The 25,965-nt window shown below is 36.4% G+C and overlaps 2 protein-coding genes across 4 annotated transcripts; one reads left to right on the forward strand and one right to left on the reverse strand.

The window, feature by feature from the left end:
• Positions 1-6,213: 6,213 nt before the first annotated feature.
• LOC110869752 lies at positions 6,214-9,054 on the reverse strand. The gene is made up of 4 exons (XM_022118976.1): positions 8,376-9,054; positions 7,813-8,252; positions 7,112-7,375; positions 6,214-6,234 (listed from the first exon to the last, which is right to left on the reverse strand). The coding sequence occupies exons 1-4, from the start codon at positions 9,052-9,054 to the stop codon at positions 6,214-6,216; spliced, it is 1,404 nt and encodes a 467-aa protein (XP_021974668.1).
• Positions 9,055-20,821: 11,767 nt separating this feature from the next.
• Positions 20,822-24,179, forward strand: LOC110872435 (beta-glucosidase 18). 3 transcript variants are annotated; one of them, XM_022121230.2, is made up of 12 exons: positions 20,822-21,185; positions 21,256-21,322; positions 21,876-21,934; positions 22,050-22,125; positions 22,199-22,273; positions 22,368-22,455; positions 22,536-22,788; positions 22,875-22,990; positions 23,082-23,334; positions 23,407-23,509; positions 23,575-23,683; positions 23,791-24,179. In XM_022121230.2, the coding sequence occupies exons 1-12, from the start codon at positions 21,006-21,008 to the stop codon at positions 24,008-24,010; spliced, it is 1,599 nt and encodes a 532-aa protein (XP_021976922.1). In that variant the 5' UTR covers positions 20,822-21,005; the 3' UTR covers positions 24,011-24,179. The 3 variants fall into 3 exon arrangements, with proteins under 3 accessions (XP_021976922.1, XP_021976923.1, XP_035844360.1); XM_022121231.2 differs by having other exon boundaries at positions 22,401-22,455; XM_035988467.1 differs by having other exon boundaries at positions 21,047-21,185; positions 21,876-21,947.
• The last annotated feature ends 1,786 nt before the right edge of the window (positions 24,180-25,965 follow it).

Below are 25,965 nucleotides of genomic sequence, written 5' to 3' on the forward strand. Positions count from 1 at the left end.
TTAAAAATCAAATCGAATAATAAAGACAAAAATGGAGTAGTAATCCGAATTTGTCCTAAGTTCTTGTCTAGACTCAAGTATGTGCAATTGTGTCACTGAGATTAAACATAATGCCTATTGTGTTTAATTCACTCAATGTTGGCTCTGATACCAACCTGTCACACCCCGATTTCCACGTGTCTCACCGGTGGGCCCGGTGGGGGATTACCGTGACGATGTTGGCAACAATATAGTCAAACCACACAATTATATAATGCACAGCGGAAGCATAAGATAAAAATATAAATTTCAACCTCTGAATGTAATATCAAAATGTGTTACAGGGGTTGGATATATCCACAGTGGATCGTAAATAAAAGTAAAGTATTGTTCCATTAGATACTGCAATCAAGCTTGCGAGGCTTATCCCGACGCTAGGGAGCTAATACCAGCCAATTACGTTTAGGTACCTGCACTTAATCTTTTTGGGGAAAATACGTCAGTTTACACTGGTAAATACATTCAACTGACACATTTGAAAATGTTTATTAAAATTGATTTGAATGCACAAGGCACAAACTCTTTTATAACTTGGGAAAATTCATAATGATCTTGTGAACGTTTTACATGTTCTTTTATGCGTTCAGTAGCCCGGGTCGTGCCGGGTTAAAGATTTATAGACACACCACGTTTGCGTAAAACCGTAGTATAAAAACCAACGGCTACGTCTTTTAATTTTAATGTCGACACTTTATACCGGGTGTACGCCTACACCGGGATGTCGATGGTCGTGGCCATTTCGTAAAATGATGCCAAGGATATCCGGGACAACGGTCATTAAACCTCCCAAAGGCTTATAAGCAACAAAACTGTTTAAATGAGCCGATCATATTTAATCAATTAACCACCTAAGCGATGGAATTATATAATGCTCAATCAAGCGGTATTAATATACCGTAACCCAAGCCCATATAGGGGAAATAAGTCAAAAGTATTTACCTTTGCAAGTATTAATCCTTAATTTAGATCAAGTCACCGATAGCTTTTACTGGGGCTCCTAATCTGGAACGAAGGTTTTAATTAACCTCTTAGAATCCTAACGGTCCTTATATTAGCCGTAGCTTAAACCGGTTGATTCCGATATATATAGATATGGTTAATTCGCACGAAAAGGCGAAAACCGAGAATGGAGTATGATTTGGACCCAACAAGTTCAGAGACTTGTGTTATATAGGTTTATAGTGCATACTCTGGATTTTGGGGTTCAAATAATATAATTTGACCCATATCGGCTATTGCACGAAAACTAGTTCCGTGGGCCGTACCGTGTGCGCAAATAGGCGAACGGTTAACCAAAAGAGTCGTACGCTTATTTCCTAAGTCAATATGCCTTAAAAGTATTTTGGTATCAGTAGGGTACCTTCCGTAATGCCCGTAACGAGTTTAAGTTTATATTATGCCCCGTAGGGGCTTTTCGGTCATTTTAAAGACTTTAAAATGGATTTTCGAGTTCTACAGGAAATCTGAGTTTCCCGAACAGCTTATAAAGCTTAAAATACTTTATTTATTATTTAAAACCAGTGGTAATTGGAATCGGGTCAAAAGACCTTGTAGAACTCCCGTTTTGGCCAAAAAGGGTATATTCGGTATTTACCGAACCGTAGCCATAACCGCAGGTTATGAGCAAGGTAAAAATTATTAAAAATCTTTAAAATTCCCAAAATATTATTTTACCACAGTGGGTGAAAGTTTTGGTGACGAAAACTTGGGTTAGATGGGCGTTATGCTAAGTGCGCCGTTAATTGTAAAACTTTCTTAAAAGTGCGCCTTTTAGCATAACTCTCATTCTAGACCTCGGATTGACGTGAAACTTTAGGGACATGCTTATAATTTAACAAGCAAGGTTTTGGTCCGTTCACGTGTCCGAAATACTCGTTTTAATTTTAAAAGGCCGTTACGGTCAACTTTTAGGCGAATGACGGAAATACGTAAAAGACTCGGGTAACTCATGAACCGACCACAGAGGCGTATACCAACATGTGACCTGGTCCTAAGAGAGTCCTAAGGTATATTTATACCTCACTAAAACGGGTCAGAACTGAAGTCAAAGCAAAAGTCAAACTTTTGCGACTTTCGGCTCCGAACCGGTTCAATATAGTAAGTGATCGATTCAAACGAGCGCAAACATGTTTATATACTTATTATCATATTTTATGATTGTCAAACAGGTTCCATAACATATATATCACAGATTATGCTTAAATTGCTAAAATAGCTTTCTGTTGACTTTTTAACCGCGCGTTTGACCCGATATTTGACATAGTTAGAGTGGTGATCAGGGGGAACCCTTTTAGAGGTTTAATACCCACATAAATACCAACTCATAACCATTTTTGATTCGTCATAAGACTGAATCATTTGCAAGATATTGCAATGACAACCGTTAGTTACGACGGTTGCGTTTATAGGCTATAACTATGGAAATGTGACACCACAAAGGGTGAGATTACTTACAGAGGTTGTGTTCTTGACTATAGAGCAGAAGAAAAGCTAGAGAGCTCCTTAGAATGATCAGATAGTGTGTTTTGAGTGTGATGAAGGTTATGAGCACAATGGTGCTATTTATAGTGCAACCATGCCCTCTAGTTCACTACACAACAATCTATACTGACCATGATGATGGGTAGATGTCCCCTGAGGTGTATGGGTCGTGTAGGGGTCACCCATGCTGCCATAATTGATCAAATGATCGTACAAGAGCTCAAAAGTCAAGAAACCACAACTATTCTGCATCTGGGCGTCGTACGCGACCCGCATGGACATTCCATGCAACCTTTACGCGGGTCGCCTGGGATCAGAAGATCAGACGCGTAATAGAGGGAGCTCGCGGCCCGCCTCGACTTAGGTTTAAACCTTACGCGGGTCGCGTGAGGTTATATTTTCAGAATTTTTCATATCTTTTATAATCATTACAGAATCGGGCCATTAATAACGAAATCTTTCGTAATGATTCACCTGGCCTTTCGGTTCTGAAGGGGTAACTTTGCGGTTTGGCCCTCGGTTATTTACCGATAGGGGCCTCGTGTTAATTACCCGCATTAATAAGTCCCCTGGTTTATTTATTAATTATATTGGAAAGCCTTAACTTTCACTGTTGACGCTTTTAACCCTTCTTCTACGTATTTGATCGTAACTTTCTCGTTTCATATCGAAACTTCGCGTAATTCATGTATTTTATTTTAGTGAGGGTATAATACCGTTACAAAGTCTTGGGAACGTTAAAGGGTCACTCAGAGGTATTATTAAACATGTTGACACAGTTAACCCCTGTAGTTTGTAATCTCTCACTTTCTTCCGCGTTTTATATATGTACGATCTATAATTTATTCGTTTGAAGGTTTAAGCGTTATTTAGGGATACTATACAGTATATTTACCCTTGTTGACATTTATAACCCTCGAATTTATATACTTTCAAGGTTTGTCAAAATTAGTCCTTTATTTATTATAGATGCCACGTGTAAACAAATGACACGTGTTAACACATCATTGGACACAAAAATTCGAGGTGTTACATAGGGTTTATGATTCAGACCCGAAAACTTCGTTTTTTCACAAATCTCTTAGCAAAATCAAAAAATACGTGAAAAAGTAGTCAAGTTAGACCTCAATTTCACTTGATCCGGCTAAGGATTGAAGGAGATATGAGAGTTGGAAGCTTGAAGAAGGTTATGGAGTTTGTGGGTCTTGTGAAAGTGATGCAAGAATGTTTGGTGGAGAAGGATGAAGGAAAAGGAGTGACTGGGGTGTAATTCACGTGACCTGATTGTTTATTGTTATTTTTTTATATATATGCTGAATCCGGAACGACCCATCAGTGTTCCAGGTCTACCGTAAATTACGGTACCACCGTAACTTACGGTGGATCCTGGAACAAAATCCTTACCGTAACTCAGTAGGGTTACACCGTAAAGACCAAAAAACTTCACTGGCCACCGTAAATTACGGTGCCATCGTAAATTACGGTGGCACCTGGGCATCTCTGTTTCGTTGAAAATTGTGATTTTAAGTGTTATTTTTTATATTTTTTTCAGTTTTTTCAATTTTTTTTTTATTTTTTTCAAAAACTTTTCAAAAACATGTAAAAATCACCCTACCCCCTCGAAAGTCCCGTGTTGTCCTCAACACAATGTTAGAGTAATTCGTGACCCGAATATCCCCACACTTGTTTCAAACATGGATTTCAAGGAAATATGGTAATTGTGCAAACTATACAAAACAAACAAAATGAAATGCTACTATTTACCCTACCAAACCTGGGCCTCTCATGGTTGTTCCTCAACGACCGGGCGTAGAATGTAGCCCACTTTGTCAAGCTCCAAGTTGTTTATGTCGTTCCCCTCCAAGTATGGCTTCAACCGATGACCATTCACCATTTGTTGTTTTAGTGTTTGCTCATCTTGGATATCTACATCACCAAACCTCCCAACTCGCCGAACGACATACGGGCCCATCCATTTGCTTTTAAGCTTGCCCACAAACATCTTGAGTCTTGAATTGTACAACCAAACTTTTTGACCCACTTCAAACGTTTTCTTCCTTAATTTTGCATCATGTACTTTCTTGAGTTTATCTTTATACGCTGATGCACAGTCATACGCTTCGTCTCTAAGCTCTTCGATTTCACACAATTGTAACTTCCTCATCTTTCCCGCTTCATTGTAGTCCGCATTGACCGTAGTGATCGCCCAATATGCCCGATGCGCTAACTCCATTGGCAAGTGACAACCCTTTCCATAAACCATCCGGTAAGGTGTTGTGCTAATAGGAGTCTTGTAGGCCATTCGGTATACCCACAACGCATCATCCAATTTACTCGACCAATCCTTCCTATCCGTTCTTACCGTCTTCATGAGAATTTTCTTGATTTAACGGTTGGACACCTCGACTTGTCCACTCGTTTGCGGATGGTAAGGTGTGGCAATCCGGTGATTCACGCTATACCTCTTCAACAATTTCCCGAAATTAAAGTTCTTGAAGTGCGAACCACGATCACTTATGATAACCATCGGAATGCCGAAACGGGCAAAGATATTGGATTGAACAAACTTACAAACAACCGAATGGTCATTTGTTCTTGTTGCAATAGCTTCAATCCACTTTGAGACGTAATCCACCGCTACCAAAATATATAGGAAGCCATTCGAATTTGGGAAAGGACCCATAAAGTCAATACCCCATACATCAAATATCTCTACTACCAAGATCGGTTGTAATGGCATCTCATCCCTCTTCGAGATGCTTCCCATCTTTTGACAATTTATACAATTTCTTGCAAACTCGCACGCATCTTTGAAAATTATGGGCCAATAAAACCCACATGAGAGAACCCGATAGCCCGTTTTGTGCCCACTAAAATGACCTCCACATGCGGATGAATGAGCATGGGTCAAAATTTTCAACACTTCTGTCTTGGGCACACACCTCCGTATAACTTGATCCGGCCCGATCTTGAAAAGATCCGGTTCATCCCAAATGTATTACTTCACTTGGACCATAAATTGTTGTCTTCATTTCTTGGTCCAATGATTTGGGATGGCACCCGTGGCTAAGTAATTTACATAGTAAGCGTACCATGGTGCAACAAAGGTAGACACGGCTAAGAGTTGCTCATCCCCAAACCTCTCGTTTATTTCACTTATATCATCGATTCCTTCCACCGGGATCCCGGACAAGTGATCCGCCACTACATTCTCACTTCCCTTTTTGTCTCGGATCTCTAAATCGAATTCTTGTAGCAATAATACCCATCGAATCAACCGAGGCTTCGCGTCCTTTTTCTCCATCAAATATCGGACTGCACTATGATCCGAATATACCACAACTTTACTCCCCCAAATATACGAGCGAAACTTATCCAAAGCATACACCACCGCTAATAATTCCTTCTCGGTTGTGGTGTAATTCAGTTGCGCTTCGGATAAAGTTTTACTCGCATAATAAATCACCACCGGCTTCTTATCAACCCGTTGACCCGAAACTGCACCAATAGTAGTGTTGCTTGCATCACACATGATCTCAAATGGCTTTGACTAATCCGACGGTTGCAAAATAGGAGCTTTGACCAAGTGCTCCTTCAAAACAGTAAAAGCTTGCATACACTCATTTGTAAAATCAAATGGGACATCTTTTAATAACCAGTTGCATAAAGGTTTTGTAATAACACTAAAACCTTTTATGAAACGCCTATAGAATCCTGCATGCCCCAAAAATGATCTTACACCCTAAACATTTTTCGGAGGTGGCAAAGATGCTATTACCCGTATTTTTGCATTATCCACCTCAATTCCCCTTTCCGAAATTACATGACCCAACACAATGCCTTCTTGCACCATGAAATGACTTTTTTCCCAACTTAGCACTAATTTTTTCTCAACACATCTTTTTAAAACTTTTTGTAATTCGTTGAGACAGGCTTCAAAACTAGTGCCGAAAATGGAAAAGTCATCCATAAATACTTCGAGCGACTCTCCAACCATGCCCGAGAAGATACTCATCATACATCGTTGGAAAGTTGCCGGTGCATTGCACAAGCCAAAAGGCATTCGCCGAAAAGCAAAAGTGCCATATGGACAAGTGAAGGTGGTCTTGTGTTGGTCATCCGGGTGTATTGCTATTTGATTGTAACCCGAATACCCGTCCAAAAAGCAGTAATATTTTTGACCCGATAATTTTTCAATGATTTGGTCAATAAAAGGTAACGGGAAATGGTCCTTAGAAGTGGCGGCACTCAATTTTCGGTAGTCAATGCATACACACCACCCGGTGACCGGTCGGGTGGCAATTTGTTCACCGTTCTCATCCTTGACTACTTGAATACCGGCCTTCTTAGGCACCACTTGGGTGGGACTCACCCAAGCACTATCCGAAATCGGATAGATAATTCCCGCATCCAACCATTTGATTACCTCTTTTTTTACTACCTCCCGTAGGTTTGGATTCAATCTCCTTTGAGCTTCTTGTGTTGTCTTTGCATCTTCGGTGGTAATAATTTTGTGCATGACAATTGATGGACTAATACCTTTGAGATCGGCAATCGTCCATCCAATAGCTCCCTTGTTTTCTTTCAAAACTTCCAACAACGCTTGCTCTTGCACCAACTCTAAATAAGAGGCAATAATGACCGGCAATGTATCATTATCCCCTAAAAACGCATACTTCAAGTGGCTTGTCAAGTCTTTGAGCTCCAACCTTGGCGGCTGTTCCAATGACGGTTTAGTACCCGAATTTATTTCCACCGGCAAGCTTTCAAATTGGTGAGTCCATGGCAGTCGACCTTCCTTCAAAGCCATGGCATCCTGTTTTTCCTCTTCAACCCGTAGTGCAGAAGCATGTACCTGTTCAGAAAAATCACACAAACAAACTTCCATACCATCCTCCTCATACTCATGCGGGTTGCATCCATCAACTAAATCTGCCATGAAACACTCATCAACACCATTAGCATTAGAATTGTTAGTAAAAACATTCAAGCACATTTTTCGATTTCCAAAAGTCATATCGACTGTACCAAATCTACAATCGATCACAGCATGCGCGGTGCTCAAAAATGGCCGACCCAAAATTACGTTTTGTTGTTGTTTTGGGTCCGCGGACGAGTAGTCCAAAACTAGAAAGTCAACCGGGTAATAAAACTCATCAATTTTAACAATTACATTTTGAACCATCCCCGGGGTAACTTATGAGACAAATCGGCCAAAACAACCGTTGTCTCCACCCTTGCTAACGGACCAAAATCGTATTGGTCATATAAGCCCCCCGGTAAAATGCTAACCTCGGCTTCAAGATCTAGTAACGCCTTCGCCATTTGAAAATTAGCCACTTGAATGTTAATTAATGGCGTGCCCGGATCTTGGAGCTTAGGAGGAAGCTCCCCATTCAAAACTGCACTCACTTGCTCGGTCAAGTCTACCCGCTTCGGCATCTTTTTCTTTTGTTGCCTTTTTTGTGTACATAATTCCTTAAGGAATTTAGCATAAGCGGGTACTTGTTTTATTGCATCAAGTAATGGAAGATTTATTTTCACTTGTTTAAACATGTCCCATAATTCTTCTTTGTGGGGACCTCTTGATGCAATAAAATTTTTTCTACCCGGGTCAAGCAAGGCCGATGGAAATGGGACTTGACTCGGTTCACCCTCAACTTTTTCACTTTTCTCGTTTTCACCCAACACCGGTTTGTTAACATTTGATTCTTTAGGTTTAACCGGTGAAACTTCATCATCACTTTCATTACCCGTGATATCCTCAACTACCCCCTCGACCACACCCGGTGACAAATTGGCCTTAAATTCTTTGCCACTTCTCAAAACACTAACATGACTAATATTAACATTACCTCGTGACGAACCATGTGAAGGATTTACCTTAGTGTCACTAGGAAGTTGACCCTTGCTTTTCTTCAATTCCGCCACATCGGTTGCCAATTGACCCATTTGGGTTGTTAGTGATTGAATGCTCTTGTCACGAACTTCATCCTTTTGCATTCGAACTTCATCAAGTTGATTTCGCTTTTGCATATCTTGTTGCATAGCCCGAAGCATATCCATAACTTCATTCCCGCTTGACGAGGGTTGACCCGAACCACTTTGACCCGTTTGTTGAAATTTCCCTTGGTACCCATAATTGTTTCCACCTCTATAGTTGCCTTGATTGTATTGCTGGCGAGGTGCAAAGTTACCTTGAGCTCCTTGAAAATTTGGGTTAGCTTGGTTCGTCGCGTTCCCATAGCGGAAATTAGGATGATTTCGTAACCCGGGGTGGTATGTGTTGGAGTTCATGTTGAAATTTCGACCACCCCCTCCTTGAATTGCATTAACCTCTTCTATTTGCTCATCAACCACTCCCACTACACAAACTTCCGCCGTATGGCCTATTTCATTGCAATTGGTACACACGTTGTACACTTGGTTTGTGGTTTGAACATTGCCACTCTCTACTCCATGCCCTTGTGGCCTTTGTGTCACATGCCTTGCCCGCCTTGGCGATTGAGCTTTTCTCTTCGAATTCACCGCCATTTATTCTAAGAATGCCCAATCAACATGTTCATAATTGGTACCGAATGTACCATTAGTGATTGACATTAGCTCCCGTGCATCCTCCGAACTCAACCCTTCATGAAATGCATTCAACAATTCCCAAAGTTGAATCCCGTGATGAGGGCAATTCCGTAACATCATGTTGAACCTTTCAAAAGCTTCGTGAAACATTTCCCCCGATTGTTGTTGAAAACTTCTCAAACCTCTTCTAGCATCGTTGGTCTTTTGAGAAGTGTAATATTCATCCAAGAATATTTGTTGCATGTCGGCCCATGTAAAAATGGACAAGGAGGGCAATGTGTGAAACTATCTCTTTGCTTTATCTTCAAGGGAAAACTGGAAAAGAACCAACTTGACATCATCCGCAGAAAACCCTTGACCTCCAATAGTGTTGCAAATGGAGTCGTATGTCTCCAAATGAAAGTAGGGTTCTTGCGTTGCCAACCCCTCGAACTTTGGTAAACTTTGGAGAGCTGTTGTTCTAACTTCAAAGGTTCTTCCATCCGCACGATGAGGGATCACTACCGGCGAAGGATTGTTAGTAATAATGGGCCGGAAGTGAGCTTCAATTCCCCATACTACTTCCTGTTGATGTCTTTGAGGGGCGCCCAATGGTGCTCTTGGTTGACCCATTTGCCCTTGCATAGGTCCTTGAGGAGCAAACGGTGGTTGATATTGATGTTGATGCATTGGTTGTTGTGGAATCGGCCCTTGAAATTGAGGTTGCATGTTTTGAGGCTGCACTTGATGTAGCGGTGTAGGGCGTACCAATTGTGGCCCTTGCGGTCTAATGTGTTGCACTCCAACCGGTAGTCTACCCATATTTTGAACTTGTTGAATGGGTTGACTTTGTTGACCCGCTTCGCCTTGTAACCCCAAATATCCTCCATCACCCCCATAGTAAAAGCCTTCTTCTTCGTATCCCCTAAATTCCTCTTCATACCCATTGTCATATCCATCCCCTTGAATTCCCGAAGATTGCCCAAAGGGAAGAGTTGAATATTGAAAACCCGATTGGTTTTGTGGTCTAAAGGATGAAGTAGCATGCACAATAGTTGAATTTGGTGCTATTGTGAAGTTAGAGGATGATTGACCCGTAGTTGGGGGAAAGAAATGGGAAAGTGGTGGGATTGTGGTAGAAGGATTAAAGGTAATAGTGGGTTCAACTTGGGTAGTGATTGGTTGCGTGGCATTGGTTGGTGTGACTTCGGTAATGGTGTTAGGTATAGTGGTGTTTGGTGATGGTTGTGTGGCAGTAGGTGTGAAAATTGAGGTCGTTTGACCCGTTGTGGGTGGTACTTGAGATTCTTGCATGATGTTTCTTGGTGTAATGGGTGAAGTAGGTGAACTAACAATTCTGTTTTCTCGTAATAGAACTCTGTTTTGCCTCAATGTCCTTTCAATTTCCAGATCGAACGATAGTGGTGACGACTTGTGAGAGCCTCTAGTATGCATACACCTGAAAGTATCTGCACACTAAACACAACCAGCGTAAACCCGAAAATAACAAAACAAAACTACTAAATTAACACACGTTGCGCACTACTCCCCGGCAACGGCGCCAAAATTTGACGTGATGTCGTGGTCACAATCAAATTTAATCCAAATAACAACTATAGATAGTGGTAAATGGGTATCGAACTCAGGGAGTATGTGGAAAATGCGTTTATTTTATAGCGTTGCACTTTAACTAAAATTAACCTAATTGTAGAAAGTAAAAATCAATAATTTGGATTGTTGGTTTTAAAACTAAAATTAACTAAATAACTCAAATCAAAGGTTGGTTGTAAACAGATTAGGAGAAAGCGACCATCCTAAACTTCTGGTTTGCTTTTGACAATTGTGTTTAAATTAACTAGAAAGAATCACATAGACATGATTCATGTATGATTGTTTGTTCGTGATAAAAGGGAACTAAGTACTCGGATTATGAAAACACGAGGTTGTTACCCGATAACCAATTGACTAATATCCAACCCTAATCCCTCCCGTGATATCTCGATTGTCAGCGACACCAAGAACGTACAGTTTAGAATATGATCTTAACATCAATCAACAATTTACAAACAAGCATTCACACATCATAATAAACAAACAATGTTGCAAGTCTATTATTCTAGAAATACTAATCCAAACACAAAAGTCTTAGACAAACCTTCAATTTAGGATGATCACCATAAGCTTAGCCGCACATAGCTTGGTGAATCATCATAGCAACAAGTTTAATGTTCATATCAATCAAAAACATAAACCGAATGTTAGAAATTGTTTGGAACCAAGTACAATCAGCTAAAATCGCCCCTAAGATGCCAGAGAAACGTCCAATGATGAGATAATGTGAAAAGACACCCAAAAACGGTTTTAATGAAGGCAGTTACGAAATTCCTCGCAGCCTCCACCGTAACTTACGGTGCTACCGTAAGTTACGGTGGTCTTCAAGGTGTTACGGTGGGAAAAGACTGAGTTACGGCAGGCATGCATGATTTTTAGGGCCACCGTAATTTACGGTGGAGCCCTGACTTGTGTGTTTTGTTTCTTCATTCCTCCCACGCACGACCCGTTCATCTCCAAACCTTCCAAAGCTGCGTTTTATCCCTTTTAAGCTCCCGAACCGCACCTGAAACATAAGCAACCGTAGTCATCTAATTCAAGATAATTACGCGATTAAGTGAAGGATTAATTCGTCTTTTAACATGATTAAGGGTTGTCCAACGGACCACCCGTCAGATACGCCGCTATAAAATCAACTATGAGACCGGAAGATAACTATAGGCCTTATCCTGCAATGAAAAATGAACCAATAAATCCTTTCAGAATATATTTAGATTTAGATCGTGTTAATAACATGGAAGAAGTGATTGATAAATGGGAAACCGCTAATAGCCGTTTCTGTTAATAAAATGGATATTGAAACAATAAAAGGATTTTTAGAAAGAACTCTATTAAATAGTGCTTTAAGATATTGGCAAAATATAAGTCCTGATGCTAAACAATATATATTTAATTCAGATGAAGACTTGGCCAACATAATAACAAGAGCTGTAGAGGCTTTTAGAATAGAATTTTGTGGAGAGGGTAATATAATAAGAGACCCAGCAACTATACAAAAAATATTTAACAGCTTTACTAAGATTACAACTATGTGATATTTGTGAAATTGATAGGTATATTTGTGTTTTTCAAGGTTATTATTACCATATATATAATCAATTACCTGATACGGGTAATTATTTACCCTTATTTTTTTGCAAAAATACCTTATCGTTGGGGACAAAAACTAATAAGTACTTATAACCCAGGAACATCAGATACCTTAGGAAAAAGGATAACACACGTCAGAGACAAATTAAGCGAGTGGTGTGGGGATGCCATATTAGCTAAATTAAGCAAAGGATTAAAAAGAAAAATATCTTTATGTTGTAGTAACCCAAAAATGCCTTTAATGATAGGTTGTGATAGTTCTTACTATTACGGAAAGATAAAAAGAAAATATAAGAAAAGAACTCATTTTAGAAAAAGATTTTTCAAAAAGCGTAAAACAAAATTTTATAAAAGAAAATGATATAAAAAGACTTTCAAACCTACGTATAAAAGAAAACAAAGTCCTAAAAAGTGTAGATGTTTTCTTTGTCATGAAGAAGGACATTATGCAAATAAATGTCCTAAGAAATTTAATAAAAATCTCAAAATATTTGAAATAGATGTCGACATTGAAAAAATGACGAATGAAGGAGAATTTATACAAATTAATGATTTTCATAATGAAGATTCTGATGAAAGCATATTTATATTAACTAAAACAGAATACAGAACATCTGAAGATGAATAAATTTGATATAGCCTCCACTAGTAAGATAGACGATGATATAATTGATTGCCAAACTGAACAATTTGGAGAATTTAAACAAGTATTAATAGATAAGAAAAAGCTTAAACAAATACAACATGAAAATTTCTCATTATCAAATCATTCGGATTCAAAATGAATACTTTACAAAAAGTAGGAATAAAACCTAGAGATCATCATCTATATTATGGGCTAAATATTCAAGAAAGAGCTTTAGAAAATCAACATAACATCTAACAAAGTTATGATACCTTTATTATCTAAAAAAGATATCCAAGAAAAATTACAAAAGATAAAACCAGAAATAAGAAACACTTTGGGATAGATACATGTAGGAGCTATTCAAATAATAATAAAATCCACCTTTAAAGAAGGTATAGATACCCCTATAGAATTAGCTGTCATGGATAATAGAATACAAAATAGAGTAGAAGCATGCCTTGGAATATTAAGAGGAAATTTACAATATGGAAAACTGAAATTTAATATCTATCCTAGAATTTCCTACAATATTCAAGATAAAGATTTTGACAAAACTCTAAGTCTATTACAAGACTTTAAGAGAAAAGATTTCTTTAAACAACAAAATAAACCTTACTCTATTATATATGCTATATCTTATGCAGTGTCAAATACTCATCATTCTGAATGTTTTAGTATAAAAGACACTATTGATTTTCCTTATTTATTCAACGATGTTTGTCAAATACAAATACCAACCTTACCCAAAATAGAAGAAATAGATTCAAGACCTTTAAGTCTTGATCTACAAGATTAACCAATGATGTCATCTAACCAGATAACCCTTAAATTATTTTTCTCAAACAAAGAGGTAATAAGTCATCCTCTGAGAATGACTAATTCAAGTAGATATAATGATATAATTAGCGAAAAAGAAGATAATGTAAGAAATTACAAAATTCAAGGAGAATATTTCAATGGAAAAAGATTTTCGGCAGTAAACATGCTAATAGATACAGGTGCTAATGGGAATTATATAAACCATAAAATTTGTAAATATTTACAAAAATATCCATTAAAAGAACCCCATCAATATACAAACTTTAATGGTGAACTACATGAAAGTAACGAAGTTGTGGAAACCATAATAAAGTTTGGAGAAGAAAAAAATTCCTTTAAGACTCTTAATAGGTAATAACGATTCATTAGAAATCATGTTAGGATTAACTTTCTTAGAAAATGTAAAACCATATCAAATAACCTCCTACGGATTAAAAATTACATACAATGGCAAAATGATTTATACACCAAAATGACAAGCCCTAAAAGCATATATATTCCAGTAGGTATTACTTATAAAGATTACAAAGCTGAATACTTTGCTGCTTATATAGATAGTGGCTCAGGATTATGTATTTGTAAACCAGATTACTTTCCAAAGGAATATCATGAGAATTTAACACCATGTAATGGAGTTAGCTTTTCAAAAACTATAGTTCCCCTAAAAAGAGGAATAAAAAATCCAATAATAATAATCGGATCATATATGGTTAAATGTCCACCATTTTACTTTTATAATTCTGGATCAGATGTATTGATAGGAAATGATTTTTTAGAAAGATTTAACAAAATTACTTTTGATATAGTAGCCTACTAAATTATACTAAAAACACCATGTCATCACTTGATAGTAGTTAAAAGAATAAAAAATGCATATGGAAGAAAATTTCCAATCAACTTTCCAACACGCGCAAGCCAGCATGGTGATATTGGATACAAACAAAATCCAAAATTAGAAAAAGGGATACCAGTCTTGGAATATTACTTAAAAGAACCCTTAGATTATCAAGTAAATCTAAGAAGATTGGTTAACCATATAGAAAACATAAAAGATAAGTTAAAACAATGTTATACAAGTAACCCGTTATAATTTTGGGATAAAAATCAGATAACAGCAAAATTAGAAATCAAAGATAAAGATAAGGAGATTAGAGTAAAACCAATGAGATACAATCCAGAAGACCAAAAAGAATTTAGGTCCCAGATAAAAGAACTCCTAGATTTAAAGTTGATCAGAGCTAGTCATAGCCCACACAGCTCTCCTGCCTTCTTGGTAAGAAAACACGCTGAGATTACAAGAGGTAAACCTAGAATGGTAATGAACTATAAGAAACTAAATGATAATACTGTTTTTGATGGATATTTTTTACCTCATAAAGAAAGTTTAATAAATTCGACTAGAAACAAAAAGATATTTTCAAAATTTGATTGCAAAAGTGGATTTTGGCAAATAAAAATGCATCCTGATAGTATTGCATACACAACATTTTGTACTCCTCAAGGGCAATATGAATGGCTTGTAATGCCTTTTGGATTGAAAAATGCTCCTCAAATATTTCAAAGAAAAATGAATATTATATTTAGAAATTATAACTTTATTTTTGTATATATAGATGATATTCTAATCCTATCAGTTGATATTAATTCACATTTAAAACATCTTGACACTTTTACAGATTTATGTATAAAACATGGATTAGCTCTTTCGGAAAGAAAAACTAGTTTGTTACAAGAAACTATAAATTTTTTGGGAGTGAAGATAGATGGCAAGGGGATAGAACTTCAAAGCCATATTTTGGAAAAAAATAACTGACTTCCCAAATAAATTGAGTGATAAAAAACAAGTTCAAAGTTTTCTTGAAATATTAAATTATGCTTCTGATTTCATAGAGAATCTTGCAGCTCTAAGAAAACCCTTTCAAGTTCTTCTTAAAAAGGATAAAGAATTTAATTTTGACAAAGGTCTAGAAGAACAAGTAAAAAAAGATAAAAGAATATTGTAAAAGGTTACCAAAATTACAATTACCCAAGGAAAATGATGCTTTAATTTTAGAAACTGATGCTTCAGAATATTATTGGAGTAGGATACTTAAAAGGATAGATTATAACTATGAAGAAGAAAAAAATTGGTGAAAGCATTTGCAGATACTGTTCAGGGACTTTTAGTGACACTGAAACAAGATATCATATTAATGAAAAAGAATTACTAGCAGTTATTAGAAGCTCCCAAAAGTTTTATTATTTCTTACTACCTAACAAATTTCTGTTAAGAACTGATAATACCCAGGTAAAAGCTTTTATAAAAAATAGTTTGCCTTCTAAATCTGAGTATAAAAGACTCATAAGATGGCAAACTCTTTTATCTGAATATAATTTTGATATTGAAATAATAAAATCTGATAAAAATATTTTGGTAGATTTCTTGACTAGAGATGGAAGAATTAGGACAACAACTTGATAGCCGTCTAAAGATGATAGACGAACAGATACAAGCAATTAAAGAAATTGCAACTGATATGGGAGAACTGATAGATATAATTGAAACTATTCCCGAACACATTGCAGAGATAAAAAATTTGGTGAAAAGCCACTTCAGGATGATAAGTAACAAAGTTACCATGTATGAGTTCGATAGTATGAAGATGAAGTTTATGATAAAACATCAAATGATAGAAAAAGTAGATATGTCATTTATTTTAGAAAAAATAGATATTCCATCTACTTCTTCTGGTGATCATGTTATGGAAACTGCTCCAGACCCTGACCTTGAAGAGGAGGTAAGAGAAAAATTTTCTTTTAAACCTCATTCAGATAAAACAACCACATTTGAAAAAGTCCTCCAACAGATTCCTCTCCAACCACAAATTCCTACCCTACAACAACCTTTATTATTAGATCATGTTTCTAGACAAAGAAATAAAATGATAGAGCTATACAGCCTTGCTCAAACTGAGTCAAGGTATGTTGATTTCACAGGGGTATACCCTAGATTAAATTATCTACAAGGTTCACCAGCAGATGAGATAAGATATTGGTACGATTTTGGTGCCATCAACATTATTTATCTTACATCACCTGATTTTCCTGAATTATTAGATTTACCAAGATGGGTAACAACTTCAGTAAAAAATTATTATCAGAACAACCCAACTATGACCCCTAGAGATACTTTAGTCCTAAAGTTTTTATCTGTAGGACCAGATTTTTACAATGATTATTATTACCCTGCTTATCATTTTTTACATCTTGAAAAATGTCAAGCATTCTCCTGCAAAATCGATTCCAAAAGAAGAGAATTTACAAACTTTAATGAAAATGATATTCACTACAAAAGAGCTATTGGGATAAGAGTAGTAATTCAGGGAATGGAATCTACTCTTAAAAAACTATTTAGAACTTATGGAGGAGAATATAAAAATTCTCCGGTTATGATTGCTCTGGCCCGAAAATCACCAGATGCAGCGATAAAATTTTTAAATAGCAAGATAAATTTGTTAGAAACTAGTTCAGTCAGATCAAGTCTAGAGGCACAGTATAAGATTTGTCAATATAGGAAACACCCTCCTGGAACCTGCCCGTCATGTTCTCATAATAAAAACAATATGAGTACCAACTCATCAAGAGATAGCCTAAATTCAAATGAATAGGCGTTAAGGATAGATTAAAAGGTTTAAACATGTGAGTTTAAACACCTAATTATCAAGAAAGATTCTCTTCTAAACTTATAAACGATATGTACAAAATTTTGATATTTGGCCTTGGAAAAGGAGAAGATAAGATTCACATGACCATAAAGACAAAAGATGCAGATTTAAATGTCTTCCCAAGGCAACTTTGAAAAAAAGAGATGGGACACTTCAAGGCAAGAAGACACCTAGCTAAGAAAAAGGCAAAAGAAGACACATATCTTGCAACGTGAAGACTCATCATAAATAAAGCCTATAAAAAGGGAAAAAGGGGAAGAAGGAGAGGCATCGGTCTTTACTCAAGTCTTAGAAAGTCTTCCCTTATGTACTAAAAGTCTTTGTATTTTCAAGAGTGTTTTATTTTTCTTTTTGTAAGATATTTCCCCTTTGTAAAATTTCGATCATGAAATAAAAATCTTTGATTTCCTTATAAATTCTGAGAGTATTCATCCTTATTTAGAGATATTTTTCTCTTAATAAGAAAAATCCTCCAACATCAAACTGTTTCTTTTTTCTTTACACCGGAGTTAGGAAACGAAACCAGGTTGTGCTGAATATTGCTGAAGGAGCCAAAGAGGAGTTAGCTAAGATCACTTAGGTTTGGTCTGAAAGAGCCTAGTAAAAAGACTCTTGGTATAACCCGACGATATCTTGGTCAAAACGGGAAAGAGGTACGGAAGCATATTGGACCCTTTTTCTTTTTAATTTTGAAATATCACTAAATAGCTGTTACTCTTAGTTTTTGTAAGGAAATATTTTACAAACAAAAGTAAACCTTAATTAAAATTTATGATCTTCTTTGATGATAGTATAAAATTTGATCTCAAATTAGATATACTATGTGCTATGTCTTTAGGTTTTTATAAGATATAAATTAAATATACAATATGTGGATAATAAAAATAACAACTATAGGAACTTTTGATATGTTTTTAAACTAATTTGATAATTTCTTACATGAAGTAACGATTTTGAACCGACAAAATATTTCGGCTACTACTACCCTAAATGGTATCAAAGCCACCGATATTTCTTTTTTAAGGAAAGAAGACACCTAGCTAAGAAAAAGGCAAAAGAAGACACGTATCTGAATATATATATATATATATATATATATATATATATATATATATATATAGGGGAAGGATGTATAGAAAACCCACTTTAATTTAGAAAACCCGGGAAACTCAAAGCTCCCGATGTTTTTTTTTCTTGAAAAAATTTACACATGTTATATACATGTTTTTAAGGGTTTTGGGCAAAAAAACAATCAAAAAAGCGCCGAGTAGATATTTATAAAAAAATAAACAAGTTTTGGTGTAACACATGTTACATTCATCTAACATATTTGTAACATATGTTACACCAAAACTTGTTTATTTTTTTTTAAAATATCTACTCGGCGCTTTTTTGATTTTTTTTTGCCCAAAACCTTTAAAAACATGTATATAACATGTGTAAATTTTTTCAAGAAAAAAAAACATCGGGAGCTTTGAGTTTCCCGGGTTTTCTAAAGTAAAGTGGGTTTTATATAGATACTTACATTATATATATATATATATATATATATATATATATATATATATGGAAGCCCATCCCCACACCCTAAGTCCATCCCTTTTAGACTGTGGGGTATGGTGGGGTGGGGGGTTTGGGGCATAGGTTGACACGTGGACTTCGAGGGGCACCGCTGGTCAGTTGCATGTTCAGTCGGTATGGCGGGGCGTGGCTAGCCCGCGTGGGTTGGCCCTATGTTATAATTACTATATGATAATAATACAAATGAATGAACAGTTGTTTTATAATATTATAATAACCAATTAATACAATAATAATAATTATGAGCAAATGGTATCGAGTACCGGTATCAAATTTATCAAATCGGGTGTTTTTCGGTACCTGTTCGACACCGATATTCACCGGTTTTTACCCTCAATTACTGGTGTCGTACCAGTACCGACCGTTACCAAACCGTACCGTACCATGTATATTTGATACAGGTACCCACTTTTGGGCCTATATATTAAAAATATAATTAAATCAATAGTAACATCACTAAGTGATGAGCAAATGGTATCGGGTACCGGTACCAGTATCAAATTTAATAAACCGGTTGTATTTTCGGTACCGATTTGGCACCGGTATTCACCGGTTTTTACCCTCAAATACCGGTGTCGTACCAGTATCGACCGGTACCGAACCGTACCGTACCAGGTATATTCAGTACCGGTACCCACTTTTGGGGATTTCGGTAACGGTATTTTCAGTACCGGTTGGTACCGAGCTCATCAAATCCTGTAGCAACGTAACAATGCAAGTAATTGCACCGTTTAGATTACTTTTCATACACACAGTAAGTAAATTGTATTCCATTTGAATGAGATTTTATATACACAACAACTTATTTCGCTTCATTTTTTTGTCTTTTTCTGTAATGAATGAATTATAGCATGTAAAATTAACTTGGATATTTAGATTATTGATGAGCAAATCGTATCAAATCCTGTAATCAAACCGGTATCGTATCGGTACCAAATTTACTATACCAAATCATTTTCGACACCAGTTTGGTACCCACCTTTTGGCCTTTTCAGAATCGTTACTTTCGGTTCAACACCGGTCTAGCACCATACCTGTATTTATTGATTTTTACCGTCAAATACCATACCGTATCAATACCGAGCATTTTCGATGCAGGTACCTAATTTCGATGATTTTCCGGATCGGTACTTTCGGTGCCGTTATCGGTACCGAGCTCATCCATATTTTAACGTGTTAGCACCGAAATAACTGAACTGAAAACAACCGAATTTCCAACGTGTAGGACGTGTGGGGTCCTATTATTATATATTAGGTTATTTAAAATCTTTTTTAGAACGGAGTGACTATCCTTACCATGTCATTTTTATTTATTTTTTGATATTCGGTAGCTGCTTGCCGTTGCTGACACGCGTTTTGCAGTCATTGGATCCCCGTCGCAACGCGCGGACATAAAATCAACTAGTTTTTTTCAATTATTATGAAAATACACACAAAATAAAAAAAAAAAAAAGCCTAGCCATCTATAGCCTAGCCAACCCAGCCAATGAGAGCCGGCCACGGAAGACCGCTAGGCCCGCCCAACGCCCGGGCTGAAACCCCCGCCCAAGGGGCCACGCTGAAACCCAAGCCCACCCGGGGTGGTGACTTGGGCGTTTGTACCCAACCCACGCCCCATATCCCATAGTCTTAGGCTTATCCCCATATCCGCTTACATAGACATTTACGTGGCAGATCATCTTTTTATGACTACCCTCCTCCACACCTCATATTGTAATTTACTTTAGTAGTTAATTCTTTATGTTAAAAAAACAAAGTTAGGTGATAATATGTTAAAAAAACAGAAACAAGTATTGTAGTTTTGTGTAACATAGATGGTGACATGGTCCGGCTGGCAGCCGTCTTGATTTGTCTTTCTTCTTGTTCCAGAGTTGTTTTCCAAGATCCTGCTGGATCTTGTTAACTCTTTTCTGTTGGTCCGGTTGTTTCGGAAATGTTACCTCTTCAATAAGCATATATTGATTGGTCAACAAATTTAGAAAGATTCATGTTCTATTATGAAACCGAATATATTTTTCATTCTTCTCTTCTTTCTCATTTATGCTCTTGCAACACTTCTTGAAGCCTCCACCAATAGCGATGGAGGATTCATACTTGAAGAAAATGAAAAGACCCGAATCAAAAGATCCGATTTTCCATCCGGGTTTCTCTTTGGAACCGGCACTTCTGCATACCAAGTCAATCTTTTATCATTCCCTCATCATTATTATAGCTTTTTATCACTTATTAACCAATGAAGTTTTACAGGTTGAAGGAGCCTATCTTGAAGATGCAAAATCCTTAAGCAACTGGGATGTATTTTGTCACTCTTTGGGTTAGTAATAGTATACCACAAATCCATTTATATTTCCAGTTATGAATATATATATATATATATATATATATATATATATATATCTATATAGGGTAAGGATAGTGTAAAAAGGGCCTAAAGTGTGAGAAGTGTAAGAAGTGTATTATAACACTATATATAATACTATATAACACCATATAAACACCGTATAACAATATGTAACACCATATAATACCATATAACACTATGTAACACTATATATCATTATATAACAAATATAACACTATACATCTATCATAGACATGCTATCAGACAACATATAGTGTTATATTTTTTATATAATGATATATAGTGTTACATAGTGTTATATGGTATTATATGGTGTTACATATTGTTATACGGTGTTTATATGGTGTTATATAGTATTATATATAGTGTTATAATACACTTCTCACACTTCTTACACTTTGAGCACTTTTTACAGGATCCTCTACCTATATATATATATATATATATATATATATATATATATATATTGATTACTGAATATTGATTCCACTATCATTGTTATTAGGTTGTGGAGAAAATGGGGAGAATGGAGATATTGCAGATGATCATTATCACATGTTCTTGGTATATGTTCTTGGTATATGTTCTTGGTTCATTAATTGTTGTTTATCTTTGATCAACCTCGTTGATTTTTCTTATACCAGTTTCTTTATTTGAAAATTTGATTTATGTAATCCAGAAAGACATTGAGTTGATGCATTCCCTTGGGATACAAGCATACAGATTTTCGGTATCTTGGGCTAGAATTCTTCCAAGTATTTCGTCCAGTCTTACCATACTTTCATTATCTTCTCAACTTTATCTAACTGTTTGTGTTTTGTTGACCAGGAGGAAGGTTTGGTAAAGTCAATCCTGCTGGCATCATGTTCTACAACAAGATCATAGACAATCTGATTCTCAAAGGTGCTATGAATTAAAATAAATATAAAAGTTAAATTTGATTGATTGATGGTTAACACTAGAACCATTTTTTATGGATCTTGATTAATATGAACAGGAATTGAACCATTTGTGACAATTCACCATGTAGAATTTCCTCAAGAACTTGAAGACATATATGGTTCTTGGCTAAACCCTGAAATGCAGTATGTCTAAAACAGCATTGTTTCAACACTTCTTTAGATGTTTGACGGCTTATAATGTGTAATATTTGTTTTACTGGTAGGGAAGAGTTTATATATTTTGCAGATGCCTGTTTCAAGTTTTTTGGAGACCGAGTGAAGTATTGGATCACCATAAACGAACCTCTATTACTCGCAGAAATGGCTTACGAATTGGGGGTTTTTCCACCATTCCATTGTTCCGGGCCTTTTGGAAACTGTCTTGATGGGAATTCAGATGTCAAGCCTATTATCGCTATGCACAATATGTTGTTGGCCCATGGCAAGGCAGCCAAGCTATATCATGAATACTTCCAGGCAATCAACTAACTTTGAGTCAATTTCAAGTTTTTAATTGAACTTTTTCGGATTTGTTTATTTGACTTGTTGGTGTGTATGTGCAGCCTAAACAAGGTGGCTCAATTGGTCTCACTGTTAACAGTAAAATGTATGAACCACTAACGAATAGTGAACTCGATCACCAAGCTGCCAGAAGGGCATTTGTTTTTCAGTCTGGCTGGTAACCTTTCTCGATATATATATTCGCCATAGATAAATAAAGAAACACGAGAAAATATTTGATCTTTGTTCAACTTGTTATCATCAAACAGGACACTTGATCCCTTGATATTTGGAGACTACCCGGAAGAAGTTAAGGAATACCTTGGTTATGAATTACCAAGCTTCTCCCACGATGAAAAGAATTTTATGAAGAATAGCATAGATTTTATTGGCATCAACCATTATTCGACTACATACGCCAAGGATTGTACTAATTCTAGTTGCTCTGCAACTGAGAATTGTGCAATCCAAGGTTTTGTGGGGACGGTTGGAGAGCGTGATGGTGTGCTAATTGGTGAACATGTAGGAAGTTGCAATCTTTTATTAACACTGTTTAGTTGATATAATGACATTTTTGTTGATTGCAAAAAACAGACGGCTGTAGAAGGATCGTATGTTGTTCCTAGAGGCATGGAAGAGATTGTTAACCTTATCAAGATTCGATATAATAACAAGCCCATGTTCATTACTGAAAATGGTTAGTATCACCATTTTCATGTTTAACAACATATGGACTCGTTTCAGTATATACGTTTTTTTTAGGGTATTCTTCACCGGACGTGCACGAACAGAGAGTTGATGAACTAATTAATGACGTCAAGCGAATTGAATATCATGCCAGTTACCTTGCTTCATTAGCCAAGTCAATTAGGTCGGCTTAAATCTTGGTTTATGTCATATATATTCTTAAAGATGCATATTTGACTTGAAAAGCCAAAGTGTGGCACTGATATGAAGCATTGTTGTTTGAAATAACAGAGAGGGAGCAGATGTACGTGGATATTTCGCATGGTCATTTATGGATAGTTATGAATGGTTGCAGGGTTATGACGTAAAGTACGGATTACACTATGTGGATCGACAAACCTTAACTCGAACGCCAAAGCTTTCTGCAAAATGGTACAAGAATTTTCTGACCAACAATACTGATCTTGTCAATATGGAAGCATCAAGGGAAAAATTAAACACAAATGCATAAGGTTTTATGCAAAGAACGAGTTCATAGTTCAACTATAAATTGTCCCAACAATTTAACATTTTTCTAGCTTTCATTGGCTATTTGGCTGTGTTTTTTTCTTACTAACTTCCTTGATGTATTGAAAAGCAGAAAAAGAAATAAAACCCAAACTTCCTTGTTTTTTTTCTTACAATACTCTCGCTTTGACAAGTTACTACTCCTTATACACCATTAATAACATATGTAGTATGATGTTAAATCTATACAGTAGTATCAAGACACCATGGCGGTTGCCACTCGGTTACCTTGGAGGCATCCAGAGAATACTCGCCAAAACACCACCGTTTCTTGGTTTTAGCCTCCGTAGCCACATAATGGTCATGACGAGAAACATGGACTACGTATGCCTTGATTTTACCCTCTATTTCTTTAATCAAGGTAGGGGCATTAATGGAAACTGGCACCACAAGTTCCTTAGTTTTGTTCTCTAGTGGCTCCTTAATAACAGTAGGTGCATTAGTAGAAACATGCACCATGAGTTTATCAACTTTATTCTCCATAACACTTCTATGAGGTGGGCAAGACACATCAGCTGTAATTCTCCTCTTCGTTTCCAGTTTGAGCGTCCATTGATGTGGATCAAGACCAAGACCACTCTGATACCAATTAATACGAACCAAGTTGGAATTGAATGATCCAAAGAAATTAGACGAAGCCAAAAAGAACTTTAGAAAAGTAATTAGATTTTCATATTCTTCTTTCATACTAATTGTGAAACCATCAACTCCATTTAAAAGGCTTACAAAACAAAGAAAACTAACAAGGCATGTAACCGACAAAACCCACTAAGCCACCAAAAGATGGACTCCACTAAAATGTAATTAAACAATAACTCAAAGAAATAATGCAGCAGTCTTCACGATTTTCTTTGTGGATGCATGTTGTCATAGGTGAGGTGGACGTGTCATGTAACCCACGAATGGCACATATCAGATTAGTTATACTGTTTCGTTTAAATGTGACTAAGAAAATCTCACAAGACAAAACTTAATCCAGATATAAAAAAGTACGCTCTTTTCATAGTGATGGTATGTGTGAATTGATCCATCAATTCACTACCTATGCACCTGCTTGTAGTATTAGTATTAAGTAATTAGATTTGTTGATTTTTATACTTTTATTTGATATTATCTATCTGATATACTTGTTTATGCTTAGGGGAGGGGCCTTTAAAGGAGAGATATGCCACGCTGTTTGCGATTGCAAATAACAAAAATTGTGACGTGAAGGACTGTGTAAATAGGCTGGGAAACGAAAGTGTGTGGGCGTGGGACTGGAAACGTGGGCCGAGGAGTACACTAGAATGGATGCAGTTGACGGATTTGATGAAAGAGTTAAAGGAGTATAGCTTTGCACCTGGTAAGGATAGATGGAGATGGAAAAACCAAACAGGTGAAAGGTTCGTTGTTGCTGGAATAAGAATGGATATTAGTTAGGCATTAATGGGAGAATAGGATGAGGAGTGGAGCTTGTGGTTGGGTGCCACTAAAGATAAATTACCTTTGTTGGTATGAATAAAATTCTAGCAAAAGTAGAGCTTTAAAAAAGAGATTTGATAAATTTTAAGGATGAAAAAGATTAATTTGCTGGATTTAGGAATAAAAAGGCCTGATTCGAGATAGGCGGTCTCCAATACAAACGTTCAAAAACCAATATTCAACAAGACAACAAAACTAGAAACAGGAACAAAAAATTTAAAGGCAAACTCTAATGAAGCATTTATTTTCATCGAGCTTTTCAGCTTCCCCACCCTACTATCTCCCTCATAATCACCAGACATTACACCATCTTTGCCCCTTTATCTCTTCATATTCTTGATCCATTGCTGTCCAACAGTTAGGAAATCTGGCTTTCACCCAAGAGACCCGGGTTCGTTTCCTGGCAATGGAACCAAATGATAGAAGAACCTAAAATCA

Source organism: Helianthus annuus, chromosome 3, assembly GCF_002127325.2.
Source record: "Helianthus annuus cultivar XRQ/B chromosome 3, HanXRQr2.0-SUNRISE, whole genome shotgun sequence".
Taxonomy (NCBI): Eukaryota; Viridiplantae; Streptophyta; class Magnoliopsida; order Asterales; family Asteraceae; genus Helianthus; species Helianthus annuus.

What these genes read in the sequence shown, in the direction of transcription:
- LOC110869752 (XM_022118976.1), bottom strand. Translation starts at nt 9,054, where the DNA reads ATGGCGGTGAATTCGAAGAGAAAAGCTCAATCGCCAAGGCGGGCAAGG. An exon ending in TTCACATGGTTCGTCACGAG is followed by an intron (nt 8,253 to 8,375) that starts GTAATGTTAATA and finishes GTGATGATGAAG; the next exon opens with TTTCACCGGTTAAACCTAAA. An exon ending in AAGAGCAAGCGTTGTTGGAA is followed by an intron (nt 6,235 to 7,111) that starts GTTTTGAAAGAA and finishes TGGGGCATGCAG; the next exon opens with GATTCTATAGGCGTTTCATA.
- LOC110872435 (XM_022121230.2), top strand. Translation starts at nt 21,006, where the DNA reads ATGAAACCGAATATATTTTTCATTCTTCTCTTCTTTCTCATTTATGCT. An exon ending in TTGGGCTAGAATTCTTCCAA is followed by an intron (nt 22,126 to 22,198) that starts GTATTTCGTCCA and finishes TTTGTTGACCAG; the next exon opens with GAGGAAGGTTTGGTAAAGTC. An exon ending in GTGTGCTAATTGGTGAACAT is followed by an intron (nt 23,335 to 23,406) that starts GTAGGAAGTTGC and finishes TGCAAAAAACAG; the next exon opens with ACGGCTGTAGAAGGATCGTA.